At 55.9% G+C, this 15,122-nt stretch overlaps 2 protein-coding genes across 2 annotated transcripts; one reads left to right on the forward strand and one right to left on the reverse strand.

Annotated features, from left to right (window-relative positions):
• Positions 1-668: 668 nt before the first annotated feature.
• LOC138101996 (olfactory receptor 14J1-like) lies at positions 669-2,663 on the forward strand. Its single transcript, XM_068999743.1, has 2 exons — positions 669-681; positions 2,026-2,663. Exons 1-2 carry the CDS (start codon positions 669-671, stop codon positions 2,661-2,663), a joined length of 651 nt encoding a protein of 216 aa, XP_068855844.1.
• Positions 2,664-12,351: 9,688 nt separating this feature from the next.
• Positions 12,352-14,858, reverse strand: LOC138101972 (serine/threonine-protein kinase pim-1-like). Its single transcript, XM_068999717.1, has 5 exons — positions 14,301-14,858; positions 14,129-14,179; positions 13,537-13,903; positions 12,716-12,892; positions 12,352-12,458 (listed from the first exon to the last, which is right to left on the reverse strand). Exons 1-5 carry the CDS (start codon positions 14,856-14,858, stop codon positions 12,352-12,354), a joined length of 1,260 nt encoding a protein of 419 aa, XP_068855818.1.
• Positions 14,859-15,122: the final 264 nt, after the last annotated feature.

The raw sequence follows: 15,122 nt of genomic DNA on the forward strand, positions 1-15,122 counted from the left end.
GCAGCAGAGCTGTGGGGCAGCTCTGCGGTCCCGGGCCCAGTTCCCTCTGCAGAGCACAGGGCCGGGAGCATCTGCCTGGCACTGGGGGGCTCTGGGAGGGGGCACAGCTGGCTCAGCTGGCTCAGGGTGACGCTGGCCCCAGTGCCCGGCTGTGGGCAATGCAGCCAGGGAAGGAGCTCCATCTCCCTACATCCAATGCCATCATTAGGACACTTGGCTTTCTTCTTGAGGATTCCCCCTAAGCTCGGAGCTTCCCTCCAGGACGCAAACAGGTCGTGTAGCATCTTTGTGTTACCTGAAAGCCCCACAGTGAGACACAGAAGTTTGATGATGGACAAAGTGCTGTTGGGTTGGTGCAATGAGCCATGTGTGTATTTGGCTACCAATGTGGGGCTGAGACCTCGAGAAGGGGGTGGACATTTGATGGGCTGTGGTGGATCGATCTGCTCTCAGCAGTGTTGGGATGGTTTCTAAGGGAAATATGGGAGGGTGATTATCCTCTGTCTGACAAGGGTGAAAGCCCAGAGGATCTTGGAACAGGACAGAGTGACAGAGCACCTCCCCTCACTCTCCACTCACCGCCTTGCCTCACAGAACTCGCTCTATTCTCCCCGAGGGCAGCAGCAATGCTGAGTGTTTCTGACATCCAAAACCAGTCAGCCGGGGAGATGAAGAGGAGCTGTAAAAACCTCTAGAACACTTTAACAGCTTTTGCCATTCCTGTTCTTGGGCCCTGGGAGTGCCCTTGTGTTAGCTGGGGTTTCAAAGTGTAACACCAGGACAGGTGGCTGTCCCCCTCCCACTTCTGCACAGCAAGGCTGAATTATAAAACCCCCCGGAGCAATTGCCCTGAAACTCATGTCGCACGCAGCCAGCACCAAGCAGGGCTGCGGCTGGAGCTGAAGGAAGATCTGCTAGAAAAACAGAAGGGTGTTGTCGGTGATGGAACACGGACTTCGCCGGCCGCATGCAAAGCCAAATTTCCTCGCACGAGTCACATCTTTATATACTGTTCCAAACCCACAGTTCAGCAGCTACAAACTTCAGCTTCTAAGGTTATATGTTTTACATCTCCAAGGGCTACAGATTACCATCTCCTCGCCCAATCTCCCGTTAACTATCCTGCTCTTTGTCTCGCCTCTTGCTCTTTGTCTCGCCTCCTGCCAGACGCGACCCCGGCCCGCCCCGTCTCTCGTCTCTCGCAAGGCCCCAGGCCAGCCAAAGCCGTTCTCCGTGGCGACACTCTGAATCCCCATAAGGTGTCAGTGTGTGACAGGAGAAGCATTTGTGGGACATGGCTTTGATTTGGCTGAGAGCCGTTTCCCTTAAGCTGTCACTGACTTTTCTCCATGAACAGGTCCCCATGTCCACACACAGCCAATGTCCAACAGCAGCTCCATCAGCCCCTTTCTCCTGCTGCCATTGGCAGACACGCGGCAGCTGCAGCTCCTGCACTTCAGTCTCTTCCTGGGCATCTCCCTGGCTGCCCTCCTGGGCAGCGGCCTCATCATCAGCGCCGGAGCCTGCGGCCAGCACCTGCACACGCCCATGTTCTTCTTCCTGCTGACCCTTGCCCTCACCGACCTGGGCTCCATCTGCACCACTGTCCCCAAAGCCATGCACAATTCCATTTTGGGACACCACAACCACCTCCTACGCAGGAGGTGCTGCACAGCCCCTTTCTCTTTCTCTTTCTCCTTCTCTCTTTCTCCTTCTCTTTCTCTTTCTCCTTCTCTTTCTCTTTCTCTTTCTCTCTCTTTCTCTTTCTCTTTCTCTTTCTCTTTCTCTTTCTCTTTCTCTTTCTCTTTCTCTTTCTCTTTCTCTTTCTCTCTCTTTCTCTCTTTCTCTCTTCCTCTTCCTCTTCCTCTTCCTCTTCCTCTTCCTCTTCCTTTTCCTCTTCCTCTTCCTCTTCCTCTTCTCTCTTTCTCTCTTTCTCTCTTTCTCTCTTTCTCTTTTTCTCTCTTTCTCTCTTTCTCTCTTTTTCTCTCTTTCTCTTTCTCTCTCTCTTTGTCTTCATCATTTCAGCGGAGTTTTCCCTCCTCGCCGCCGTCGAGTGCTACGACCGCTACGTGTCCCTCTGCAAACCCCTGCACTACGGGACCCTCCTGGGCAGCAGAGCTTGTGCTCACATGGCAGCAGCTGCCTGGGCCAGTGGCTTTCTCAATGCTCTGCTGCACACGGCCAATACATTTTCCCTGCCCCTGTGCCAGGGCAGTGCCCTGGGCCAGTTCTTGGGTGAAATCCCACACATCCTCAAGCTCTCCTGCTCACACTGCCACCTCAGGGAACTCGGGCTTGTTGTGTTTTCCATCTGTTTAACTTTTGGTTCATTTGTGTTCCTTCTTTTCTCCTATGGGCAGATCTTCAGGGCTGTGCTGAGGATCCCCTCTGAGCAGGGATGGCACAAAGCCTTTTGCACGTGCCTCCCTCACCTGGCCATGGTCTCCCTGTTCCTCAGCACTGGCTTTGTTGCCTGCTTGAAGCCCCCCTCCAGGTCCTCCCCATCCGTGGACCTGGCACTGCCAGTTCTGTACTCGGTGCTGCCTCCAGCCCTGAAGTCCCTCATCTACAGCCTGAGGAACCAGGAGCTCAAGGATGCCCTGAGGAAAATGATGACTGGATGCTTTCCAGAAGCAAAAACCTGCCTGTTTTCAGCTCCATAGGCTAAAGTGTAATCATTAGAGGCCCAGCCTGCCTTCTCAGGTTGTTTTGGTGGTGGTGCTTTGGGGGCTTTTTTTCTTCTCCTATGTTAATGTTGTACCCAAAAGATTTTGTTATGCATCTTATTCCCTGTTTACAGGCTGAATGGGACTGTTGACAGGGACTGTGTCAATGAGGAGTCTGCTCTGTGTGTATTCACATGAAAGAAAGGACCCATCAGCAAGGTCTTTGTTCAAGATCCTTTGGTTGAGTCCATCCCTGAAGCTGGAGGGCAGGACCAGTTTTGCAGGGTGGGGCAGGGAAGAGTCCCAGCAGAGCAGCACAGCCAGGGAGCAGCAGAGCTTGGTCTTTTCAGAGCTCCTCTCTTATTACTTCCACTCTCTCCTTTGGAGCTGCTGTGATGGTGTAAGGCCAACAGCTCTGTGCGGGTGGTGCGAGTCCTGCTGCGTGTCACAGGCAGGGACAGGCCATGGGCACTGCTGGGACACAGCTGGGCTCCGCCACAGCAGTTCCATCAGCAAAGGGCATCTCCTGAAGGCACTGCAGGAAGGCTTTGCTCTCCCTGCACAGTCACTGTCAGGAAGAGGCCCAAGGAAGAGACTCTAAAGAGGCTGCCTGTGTTCCTTGTTCTCCCAGGGCTCAGTGGGATGAGATCAGGGTCCCAGTGTGGCCTTCAAGAGACTCAGGTGTGGTTCAGGTTTTGCTTGGTGGTGGCCAGTGCCCACCAGATGGTGAATGGTCTGTGATGAACCTTCCTGGGGCTCTGCAGCTTGTGCCAGGCCTGATGGCAGGGGAATGTTCTTCTGGAGGGACTTGGGAGCTGCCAGGAGAACGCAGGGGACCTGCAGGGACAGTGTGTGCCAGGGATCAGCCGTGAGTGGAGCTCCCTGGGCACAGGCCTGTCCAGGGTGGGCTCACCCAGAGATAAAGGACTGAATGTTTCCTGTGAGCCATGAGAGCTCTGCAGCCCCAGGGGACACAGCAGGTACAGGGAAAGGAGTCTGGGCAGTGACCTGTCTGACCCTCTGGGAACTTGCAGAGGAGGATCCAGGGCAGCCCCAGCCCATGCGCCAGCCCTGGAACAAGGCAGGCACCTCGGAGCACCCTCCATGGCCACAGCAGAGCCTGTGTGGGAGGGGGTCCGTGCAGGGAGCACCATCAGCTGCAGAGCTCTGTCTCCCAGCTTGAGCAGCACAGCCCAGCAGAGGCAGCCCATGGCCCCGGGCAGCACAGCCGCCATGCTCTGCAGAGCAGCACCCCCAGCTCGGGGGCTGTGGGCAGCAGGGCAGAGGCTACAGCAAGGGCTGCTCAGGCCAGCACAGACGTGTTTCCCTGGGAAAGGCTCTGTGGGGAGCTGGGATGGGCCAGGAGAAGAGCAGCAGCTCGTGTGTGTGCAGAGGAGCCCTGGCAAGAGGCTGCCCTGTCCCTGGGATAGCAGCAGGAGCAGCCTGAGGAGCCCCAGAGCCAACTCTCTGCTGCTGTGCTGGGCAGCGGGGCCCTGGGGCTGCAGGAGCTGCCCGAGCTGAGGATCTCCTGAGCATTCCAGACACAGAGTCACTGTCCCGCACCTCCAGTGCCTCCAGTTCCTGCTGCAGGGCCAGACAGGACTGGGCTTCTTTGCAGGGCTGGGGCCGGGGCAGGGAGAGGAAAACAATGGACCCTTGATTATAAGACTCCCCTCAGTGTCACAATGCTCTCCATGGTTCCACGAGGCCTTGCAGTGCCACGCTGGCCCCTTGGTTCCTTTGGGCCCCACGCTGTCACTGGGGTGCCCTTGGTTACACGAGGCCCCACGGTGTCGCAAGGCACCTTTGGTTCTCCGAGGGCCCTCAGCGTCTGTTTTGCCAGTGGGCAGGGTCAGCCCCAAAGACACAGACACCAAGTTCAGGAATAGTGTAAGTTATTAGAATGCAAAACTGCAAAGAATCACAAAAGGAGAAGCCCAGCAAAGCACCCAATCATCCCTACCAAAGATTGCCCGTAGTGATTAAGAAAGAGACAGCACCAGTTACCCTCAGGCCTTGCCATCATCCACATCCTCACATCAGCTGGGGGAAGCTGTCACAGCCAAGGACTGGAGAGCCATTCCCGCACCCTGGGAGTTCCTGCAGGTGCATCCACCTTTGCGGGCAACGAGGCTTCAACCTCGCTGTGAGAGGGCCCAGCTTTGACAGCGTTGAACAAACAAGCCGACATCACTGCTAGTGTGGGAACATCTGGTTTCATTCTCCTCTTTGGTTTCTCCCAAAGCCTGGCCAGGGCTCAAGGAGGAACCGAGGGAGTTTGATCCTAAAGCCCCAAACAAGGCCAGATGGGGCCTCGTCCAGTTTCTAAATACAGAAAGGTCAATCCGTGTTTCACCAATGAACATAGAGCATATTGCTACTAATGCTTTGTTAATGAGCAGATACAAATAGAACATTTGGTTGGAAGGTTCATCTAGATGTCAACTTTGGCTCAGAGCCTGTTGTTCAGGCCTCAGTCAGGGCCTGTTGTTCAGGCCTCACTCCTTCAATCAGTCCTTTGACCTAGAGACGAACTGCAACCTTCATAACAATTCTTTTCATCCTACAATCTTAGATTTAAGTATTAGAAATTCTTTGTTGACAAGCCAAAATATCATACGGGAAGTGCTTTAAGGGTATCTTTTCACAATCTTCATAGGAACGCTTAACCCAGCCATGATTAAAGAGCTGTCCGTGAGTTTGATTCCATTTCCCTTTATACTGGCTGCAATTGAACAGTTTACAGTGTGGGTGCATACAACCTATTCCAGGAGACAACATCCATCCACAGACACTTTTTCCTACACATATTCCTCTTTATCCGATTTAGGCAAGAAATGCCTTTTCTATGAAAAGGCAGCGGTCGGGGATCGCCACCCTCGGTCTAGAGCTCTGTTTTTATCGTGAACTGTGCTCAAGTTTCTAACCCACCATTTGGGTTGGGCCAGATGGGCCAGCCAAGGCCAGTCATCGAATCCTTCTGGACTTCCACGCACCCAGCAATTACTGAGGTTAAATGAGTTCCCTATCTCTGCTCCTGCTGTTAGAAATCTATTTTCCCAACCAGTGCTCCGATTACAAGGAAAACATTAAATCAACAAGATCAACAATAGTTTCACTGCTAAGTGGTCCCTTTCTGTCTGCAGAAGTCACTCACTCAGTGGCACATCAGTCTTCACATCGAGCGCCGTGGATCAGAGCACTTTCCAAAGGGACCATTGGGGCAAACAGGGAGATTTGGTCTGGCAGGCTCTGCAAAACAATATCCTGTAACATCTCTTTGTTCTCTCACAGAACACTTGGCTGCAGGGACATGTGCCCATCTTTCTCACCCAGGTTTCAGGATTCAAACAGTGTTGTCTTTGTTTACAGCTCTTACTTCAGCTGGCTCGGGCAGGCCATTTGGCCTCTGGACCCACACTCTGGCTCCATGATTAGGACTGGTGGATCCAAACCCTTTATCTCCATGAACAGTAGTGATGTGAAGTGGATGTCCTTTTTTCACGGTTGTTTTAAAAACTGGCAATATCAATAACTGTGCTACCCTGCCGTGGGGTTGAATAATCCAGTGTTGTTCACTATTGTTTAACAGAACTACTTTAATTTCTCCTTGATAATCTGCACCAACCACTCCTCCCACCATATGAACACTTGTCAAGGCCAAGCTTGAGTGGGCAGTTATCAAACCAAAGTGTCCCGGAGGAACCTGAATTCCTCTGCCGGTACTGATAATTCTCATTTGCTTCTGATTTTTCCTAATTAATTCTAATGCGTAAAGGTCCAGCCCTGCAGCCTCTGCGATGGCCCTGTCAGGGACCATCACCCCCGGAACAATTTCCCAGGAAGTCAAAGTGTCACTGTCCGTGGTTCTATTTGCAAATTGGGTGCAGCCATGCGCATCCAGGGGGTTTCCATTTCCCCAGTGGGCCCATTGTTAAGGATATGGAGCACATCTGGGAGGTGGGTTTTTCATTGCGACACATTCCCATCTCCTATATTTTTCAACTGCTCTTTTAACAACCCCTTCATCTGTTCAATCAGTTCTGCAGCTTGTGGGTAGTCTGGGATATGAAAAACCCAGCAGTCTTACTCACTTTATTTTTCGCAGTAACAGACAAAGCATTCCACGTCCTAGCGTCAGCAAACCCTATAAAAACAGCCACTTTCATCCCTTCCTCCTTCATCTGTTGTATACAATCTCCCACAGTTTCCCAGCGATGCTGGGGTCCTGGCCAGTCCTTTTCTGTAGCGTATTTAGTCTTATATCCCTGAGCAGCCAAAGCTAACAAATGGGTATTTGGAGCATTATTTCACAATGTCATTATATACATGTGAAAACATAAACATCGATTTTTATTATATTTTATTATGAACATGTAGATCATTATTTTTTGTTATTATTCTCGTTGTTATTATTATTATTTCCTTTGCTCAAACAAATCCAAGCTCAAGATTAAAAACTTCTTCTGTCGCTCCATGTGGGAGCGTTTCAACAACAATCGTTCCTTCTGTTGGTGCTGTTTCTGAGATGCTGTTAACAAAATTCACCCTCATCTTCCCAAACCCACAAGTTCTTTTCCTTTTTCCATATGCAATTTTGGGATGCATTTTAATACATCCAGTGCTTCAGCTTCTTTCAATTGACGTCCTCATTGCTCGCACGGAGCTCCGACCTCAGCCCACGCCACAGCCAGCAAACCCTAGGGAAGGTCTTCCCATGCGGGAATTTTGGATGGGACCGATTCCTTACACTTACATTTAAAAAGCAGCATTTTGTTGAGATCCGGCCAGACTATATCAAATTTGTTTTACCAGTGGGCAGGGTCAGGACCAAAGACATAGACACCAACTCAAGGAATCAGCGTCATTTACTGTAGTTCAAAGCAGCAAAGAATCACAAAAGGAGAAGCTCAGCAATGCACCCAATCATCCCTACCAAAGATTGCCCGTAGTGATTAAGAAAGAGACAGCAGCAGTTACCCTCAGACTTTACCATCACCCAGAGCCACCCATCAGCTGGGGGAAGCTGTCACAGCCAAGGACTGGAGAGCCATTCCCGGACACTGGGAGTTCCTGCAGGTGCCTCCACTCACAGGTGAGGCTTCCAACCTCCCTGTGAGAGGGCCCACCTTTGATAGTGTTGAACTAACAAACCGACAGCACTTCTAGCGTGGGAACATCTGGTTTCATTCTCCCGTTTGTTTCTCCCAAAGCCTGGCCAGGGCTCAAGGAGGAAGCAAGGGAGTTGACTTGGACCATACAGCCCCAAACAAGGCCAGATGTCAGATTTCATGGCCTTGTCCAGCTTCCAAATACAGAAAGGTCAATCCATGTTTCACTAATGGGTGGATACATCTATCAGAGCGCTCATGACCGTGCGCATTTCATGAATGAGCAAGTTCAAAGATAACCTTTGCTTGGAAGCTTCTGATGGTGCCCCAAGCCCCAGGACTGGAGGGACCCCTTGGCTGCGGGGCTGGGAGGGAGGGAGCTGCCCCTTGTTCTCACTCTGCCTCACGCAAAGCTGGGCCGCTCACAAGTGGGGCAGCACAGCAAACAGGCAGCCTGCCAGTCTCTTCCATCCTCGTCTCTTGAGATTTTTCACCTTTCAGCTTAGGGTCTACAAAGGCAACTGCTTTTGGTCCCGCTGTGTATCCCCACGTACAGCAATGCTGCTGAATCCGTCTGTAGCACAGCAGCAGGGGAAAGGCCTCAGCCCTTCAGGGTCAGGAGCTGCCGGGCTCTGCCTGAGCAGCTCAGCCAGCAGGAAGGGAGCTGCTCCACACGGCAACGAGGAGCAAAGCACTGCAGCACCTCCTGCTTGGGCAGAGCCCAAATTCGGTGCGGGAATAACAGAGTTCTTCTCGTGCCCTGGTGCATCAGCACTGCAGGTGCTGTGCCCGCAAGGACATGGTTCGAGATCTGCAAAAGAATTCTGCAACTCTTGACTGGGTCAGGATGTCACCAGTGCTAAACTCCACTTTAGTCCAAAGCAACCCGTTTACACCTCTGCTGGTGTCTGCTAGATTTTTTCTTCAGGGTATCCAGACAAAAGTAAACAGAGGAGGAGCCTACATTTTCATTGTTGAGCAGAAATGTATCTCATTTTGCTGTACAATCCTTTTTTAAGACGTGTTATCTCTTAAAAAAAAAAAAATTAGAAAAAAGAAAAACCAGAAAAAATATGAAAGAGAAAAAACCAAATGTGTAGTGAAAAATCTTCTGTAACTTTGGATTAAGAGGTAACTGATCTTTTTAAAAAGAGAACAAAGTTATTTACTTTGCAAATGTGCTGATGGCATGGATCCATCTCACTGACCTCAGCATCCTTTTTTAAAGATTTTGCGTTTTGCTGTCAATATTAAGTTATTTTAAATTGTGGTTGAAGCAATAGGAAATTGAAATATGGATTGTGCATGACCGTGTCTTGAGTGTAAAAATATTGCGGTTTGAAACTTGGACCTAAAGTATTGCAAATAAAAGTTATAAATACCAATGGATTGTGTGACAGCAGCTTTTCCTCTAGGATGTGCAGCATCAGAAAGACTTCATCAGTGTGGCTGTGGGTGCTTTTAGCTTTGTCCTGTGCCACTCTATGATGACATGAAACAGGACTTCACCTGCCACCAGCCCAGGCCACCCTTTGCCACCCCAGCTCCTTGGAGCTTGGACAAGCAGACACAAAGTCTTTCTGCTGCTTCCCCCTTTTGCACAAATGCACAGAGAGCTGGGATTTTTCCAGGTCTCGTGTCTCCACGATGAATACGGTGAGTTACACAGATGCTTGTCAGCTCCACTTCCTGCCTAGAAATCTTGAAACTGCTTCTAAATGCTGCTCACTTCAGCTCTTGGACACCTACTCCCACAGGGCCGGGAAAAAAATGCCCCTGACGCCAGCTTACAAGGTGAGTTACGCCAAAGAGGGCTATGTGGGAAATCTCTATCCCTGCCTATCCTTTTAAGAGATCTGTGCCTTGTATCTAAAGGAAGGAATGTGCAAGCAACGTGACTGACACTTTCGCTCTCCGTGTTCGTTCCGCAGCCACGGGTACAAAGACATTATGGGAACCCTTGTGCAGCCAGAGCCTTCCGTCCCTGCAGAAGGGAGCGCGGCGGGTGGGGGCGGTTGGCGGGCAGCGAGCCCCGGACAGCGGGCGAGATCCGGCTCCACACCTGCCAGGCCCTGCTAAGGCTCCATGCCGGCTCCTCTGCAACAGCAAAGACCTTCAGCCGTGTCACTGCCCAGAGGGGCAGTGCTGGCCCGGCCGCACAGCTCCTTTTCCCCACAAGTTGCAGGAGGTGAGAACGCAACACTTGCAAACACCGACTGCGAGCCACAGCGCCGGCTGCGCACCATGAACCTCAGCTCTGGGACCACTGTCTGCCCCAAGCTCCGGGGGATGCAGTGGGAGCCGGGCTGGGCTCTGCCCTGGGGCCATCCTCCAGGGACAGCTGCAAACAGGGAGCATTTAGTTGCCACCAAGAGCCCAGCCACGCGTGGAGGGGAGCCGGTGCAGGTGCGGCCTGCGCTGTTGCCTGCTGTGCTCTGGGGCTGCTGCTCCCCGCAGAGGGAACTGCACTGGCGTGCCAGAGGAGACAAAGAAGCTTCAGCTTAAGCCAAACTGAGCTGGGTGGCTGGGCTGGCAGGAGTGGGGAGGGTCAAGGGCATTCACAGAGCTCATCCTGCTGGAAGGACGAGGAAAAGGGGCAGTGGGAAGCTAACAGTGAGGAGAGCTGAGGCCTGGAGGGCAGCTCTTGAATGACACTCAGGTCTCACCGGACCTCTGAGACATTGCTGTTCTTCTGCCAGTGACAGGATGAGTCCCTAAACCTGGGGCTCGCTCCTCCTCGTGGTCAAAGGCATCAAGGAAGGCTACAGTGCGACAGAGACTGCCCTGAGCTGGCAACTCACTGGGGGAAAAGAGGGAGCACTTGTGAAGTAAAAGGCAGGCGGGGCAGAGAACTGTTCAGAGAAGGGCTGAGCTAAAGCTTGAGCAAGCTGAGAAATGCCATTTGGGGTCATCCCAGATTGATTTCATTTCACAAGTTATTGAACAAGTTTATTTTGGGGGTGGGGGGGGTGTCATGTTTTCCCCTGGAGGCGTGCACTCTGCAGGCTTGAGCTGCGTTGCCGAAATGCTCGAGCACGTCTCTGCTGCGGCTCACACCGGTTCTTCTTTGGCTTCTTCCGGCCCGGTGCTGAGCCGCAGCAGAGCCCTGGCGGAGCCCAGAGCAGCCTCAGCATCCACAGAGCCCGGCTGCAAGGAGAGAAAGCAGAAACCGCCCGTCACTTGAAGGCTGCTGTCCCCCTTGTCCCAGCCGCCCGTGGTGCCCAGGCCGTGCTGGCTGTGCTCAGAGCGGTGCCCGAAGCCGCCCGTCACTGCTGCCTTTGGCAGGAGAGCAGGATGGCAGGACACGTGCCACCGCCCGCAGCCAGCCGTGGCAGATCCACCTCCTCAGCAGCTGCCCATTGGGATGCTCCTGTGCTCGCTGCCATCTCCCAAAAGCCCTTATCCCAGCCGTGCCAAGAAGACGGGGACCCACCGCACGCCACCCGCCGCCGGAAGAAAAGCTGCTCCCAAGCGATGTCCTCAGCCTTCTCCAAGGCCCCGTCCCATCCACGCTGCAGCTGGTCCCAAGCACTTCCCGATCCAGACTGGACACCACCTACAACACCTCCTTTAAGGGAAACAAACAACAAATTAATGAAAAGGGATTACAGACAAAAAGGAGAAACAAGAAAAAAGGTAAAAAGTCTTCTCTCTGTTGGGGGCCTGAGGAAGGCCCAACCTTCCCTACATGCTGGGGAAAAACCCACCCTCGGGCGAGGGAAGCCCACGCTTTCTCCCCTCCCCCCCGCACTGACCCCCAACAGGCACAGCGAGCCCAAAGCAAACAAGCCGAGTGGAGCAGCCCAAGCCCTTCCTTTCCTGCAAAACAAAGCAGCCCGTGCACAGCTCCTGGAGTGCCACCTCTGCTCCTGCCATGGGGGCTTGTTTGTGTCGGGCTGGCTGCCCCAGCCCCAGCCCGGGGAACAGTGGGCGGTGGGGGCTGTTGGCAGGGCCAGGGGCCGACTCCCATTTCCTAAGCACCCCAGCCCATCCCGCCCGCCCTGCCGAAAAGCAGCTTGGCAGCCGGCTGAAGAATTAGTTGCATCCGCCCCAGCAAAGGGGGGAACCTTTGCTTCCCGGCCAGGCCGTGCAATGCCCAAATCTGGGAGCATCCCCCTGGCTGTGGACTCATCTGTAAATTCGCTGTGGAGCCTGGCTTTGAAGAAGGTGCCAGAATCGAAGCCCATCATCTTCAGCTTGCCGGTGGCCAGGTCGAGGAAGAGCTTGCCATCCTTGACGTCGTCCTCCATGTCTCCAGCAGCAGCAGGAGTACAGCTTCTCCAGGGGCTCCTTCTTCCCTGCGGCTGAGAGCAGGCTGTCAGTGCCCCGCCCAGGGCCCCGGCTGTCAGTGAAGCAGGACAAGCAAAAGCAGCTTGCACGGCGGCCACCAGTGCTGGGAAGAGCAGCTCAGCGCCAGCACAAGGGCTGCGGGTCCCCATCTGACGACCCCTGCGCAGCAATACAGGCAGGGCAAAAAAGCCTGCGTTTCTTGGCTTCTTCTGGCCAAGGCACGTGTGGAGCTGTAACTTACCGGCTCCCTGGATCAAAGTGTGCCTGTGGCTCTCTCCCTTCTTCTATGGATGATGAATATCCTGCAGCCAAGGATCACACGACAGGTCTTCTAATGAGGGCCTGTCCAAGGAGTGCAGGGACAGACACCATCTGATCAGTTCCTTGCAGTCTGTGGGGAGAAACCAGAAAGCGCCGGTCAGTTGCAGAAGGCTCCTGTCCGCTTTGCCCCACTATTGCCATGCCCAGGCCATGCCATGGGGGCTCCGAGCTGTGCCTGAACTTTCCCATCCATTCTTTGTTTTGGAGGAGAGCAGGAGAGCGAGGCATGTGCCACCTCCTCGGCAGCTGCCAGAGCGGGATGCTCATGAGCCCGCTGCTGTCTCCCAGTACTGCTATTCCCCCCGTGCCGCAGGGATGAGCATCCACCTTGAGAGAGCCGTTCTGGGAGCGACAGCTGGCCCCAGCTGATGTTCCGGCCCTTCGGGAACGGGTGCCGCCCGCAGACCATCTGGTGCAGCACGATGCCCAGGGACCAGACGGTAGCTGCCTCGCCGTAGTACCAGCCAAAATGGGTCCATTCCGGGGGGCTGTACGCTGGTGTTCCTACGGAATAGAGAGGCACTTCATTAGCGGGATGCTGCCTGCTCCCGGAGCCTCGCCCCAGCATCCCTGGGCACGCAGGGGCCGCACCGGTGGCACGCGGCATGACCCGCTGCCCTCTCGCCAGCGCCTGTGACTTGTGGACAAACTGGGGGTTGTAAAAGAAGCCACCGGTGTCACAAGAGGGCAGCGGAAGCCCTGGCAAGGCTCAAGCATTCCATGCAAAGGGAAAACCCGCTCAGTGCCGGGGGTGGGAAAACCATGCCTTCACCCTCCCTGCCTGCATTGCCCCAAAAAAACATTCTGAAGCCAAGGCAAACAAGGCGAGCTGAGCAGTCCAAGCCGGTTCTTGCCTGCACACCAAACCGGCGGGTGCACAGCTTCTGGCCCCCCCCCCTCTGCTACCCCCACCCATGGGTGTGTTTTTGTCACACTGGCTGCCCCAGCCCCAGCGCCAGTCCTGGGCAGAGTGGCTGGCGAAGGCTGCCAGCAGGGCTGGAAGATGGCCCCCCGGCCACCCGCACTCAAAAGCAACTGGGCTGAAAACTCGGTCCCATGACTGGCATCAAAAGGGAGAATCCCCGCTGCCACAGCCAGGTTGGGCCGCGAGATGCCGGCACCGGGAGCCTACCCTGGTGAGGACTCACCTGCAAAGCTGGTGTAGGCTGTGTCTTGCAGGTAGGTGCCGCAGCCAAAGTCAATCAATTTGGCCTGGCCCGTGGCCAGGTCAACCAGGATGTTCTCTGGTTTCAGGTCCCTGTGAAGGACCCCGCAGCTGGTGCAGTGCCGCACGGCCTCCAGGACCTGGCGGAACAGCTCCCGTGCCACCTCCTCGGACAGGAAGCCCCGCGCTCGAATGAAATGGAGCAGGTCCTGAGACTGCTCCGGCCGCTCCATCACCAGCACCACGTTGCTGGGCAGCTCGAGCCACTCGAGGAGCTGCACCACACCAGGGAAGCCGGTGGACACCTTGTCCAGCAGCACGACCTCGAGTGGTGCGCTGGTGCCGTTGGGCTGCGGGAGGAGCACGATGCCGTCAGTGGGGCTGATGCCGTGCCAGGGCTCGGGAAGCCCTCGCCCAGCCCGGGATGCTCTGCGCCCTCCGCTGCCCCCACGCCCGCTCTCCCCCGAGGCGTCCTGGCGCCTTCCACCCTCCCGGGCCTCGGCTCATCCCCGCCCGTCATGCCCCGCCTTCTCCCGCTGCCCACCACCCCCACCCCATCCCCCCCGCTCACTCACCAGCTCGCCCCAATGACGGATGCGGGTCCGTGGCACCCATTTGATGGCCACCTGCAAGCCAAGGGGAGCAGCGGGCTGAGCTCGCCGCCCGCCCTGCCGAGCCCCATCCTCCTTCTCCTGCGCCCTCCTTTGCCCCCCGCCTCCTGCGCCCGCCGCCGGCCCCGCCACTCACCGGGGCGCCGTCCGAGAGCCGCGTGGCCGCGAAGACGCTGCCGAAGCCGCCGCGCCCCAGCAGCGAACCCTCCAGGTAGCGCTCCCTCAGGCCCTGCAGCGCATTCCCTGCCGGCGAGACGCGGCTGTCAGCGCTCGGCCCGGGGCCAGAAACGGCCGCCGGGCGCTCCTCAACCGCCCCGGGCCGGGTATCCCCAGATGTTGCCTCTTTCGAAGGGGACACCGGCGGCTCGGGGGCGGGGGCCGCGCTGCCGAGCGGAAGAGCTCGGACCGGGGAAGACGCCGCGGACGCGGCGGGAGCGGCCGCGCCGTCTGTCTCCTCGGCGGGTCCCGGGAGGAGCCGGGGCCGGGGCCGGGGCCGGGGCCGGGGCCGGGCCAGCCGGAGCCAGAGGCTAACAGTGCTGCCCAAGAGGCAGGCACTGATGCCCGCCCAGCGGCGCCACCGCCAGTAGGGCAGAAGCCGGGCGGAGGCGAGACCGCGGCGGGACGCCCGGGGGCGGGGAGGGCGCAGCCCCGCCCGGGGCCGGGGGCGGGCCGGGCGCATGGCCCGGCCTGGCATGGGGAGAGGGAGGCCGCGGAAGGGGCGGAGGGGGTGGAGCACTGAAGGGAGAGCGGGACAGGGGATGCGGGACACTGGGAGAAGGAGAGGAGGAACAGGAGAAGGAACGCAGAGGGTCTGGAGAACCGCTGCTCTTGTATTGCTCTTCTGCTGCTGCCGCTGCTGCCGCTGCTGCTGCTGCCGCTGCTGCCGCCGAAGCGCTGGGAGCGTTGGTCCGCGTGTCCGTGTGTCTGTTGCCCGGGTGTCCGTTTTTGCCCCGCGCGC

This window comes from Aphelocoma coerulescens, unplaced genomic scaffold, assembly GCF_041296385.1.
Source record: "Aphelocoma coerulescens isolate FSJ_1873_10779 unplaced genomic scaffold, UR_Acoe_1.0 HiC_scaffold_60, whole genome shotgun sequence".
NCBI classification, from domain to species: Eukaryota; Metazoa; Chordata; class Aves; order Passeriformes; family Corvidae; genus Aphelocoma; species Aphelocoma coerulescens.

Excerpts from the sequence above, each read along its gene's own strand:
- LOC138101972 (XM_068999717.1), bottom strand. The coding sequence starts at position 14,858 with ATGCCAGGCCGGGCCATGCGCCCGGCCCGCCCCCGGCCCCGGGCGGGG. Across the intron at positions 14,180-14,300 it reads GGCTCTCGGACGGCGCCCCG|GTGGCCATCAAATGGGTGCC; the intron begins GTGAGTGGCGGG and ends CTTGGCTTGCAG. Across the intron at positions 13,904-14,128 it reads TCCGTCATTGGGGCGAGCTG|CCCAACGGCACCAGCGCACC; the intron begins GTGAGTGAGCGG and ends CTCCTCCCGCAG.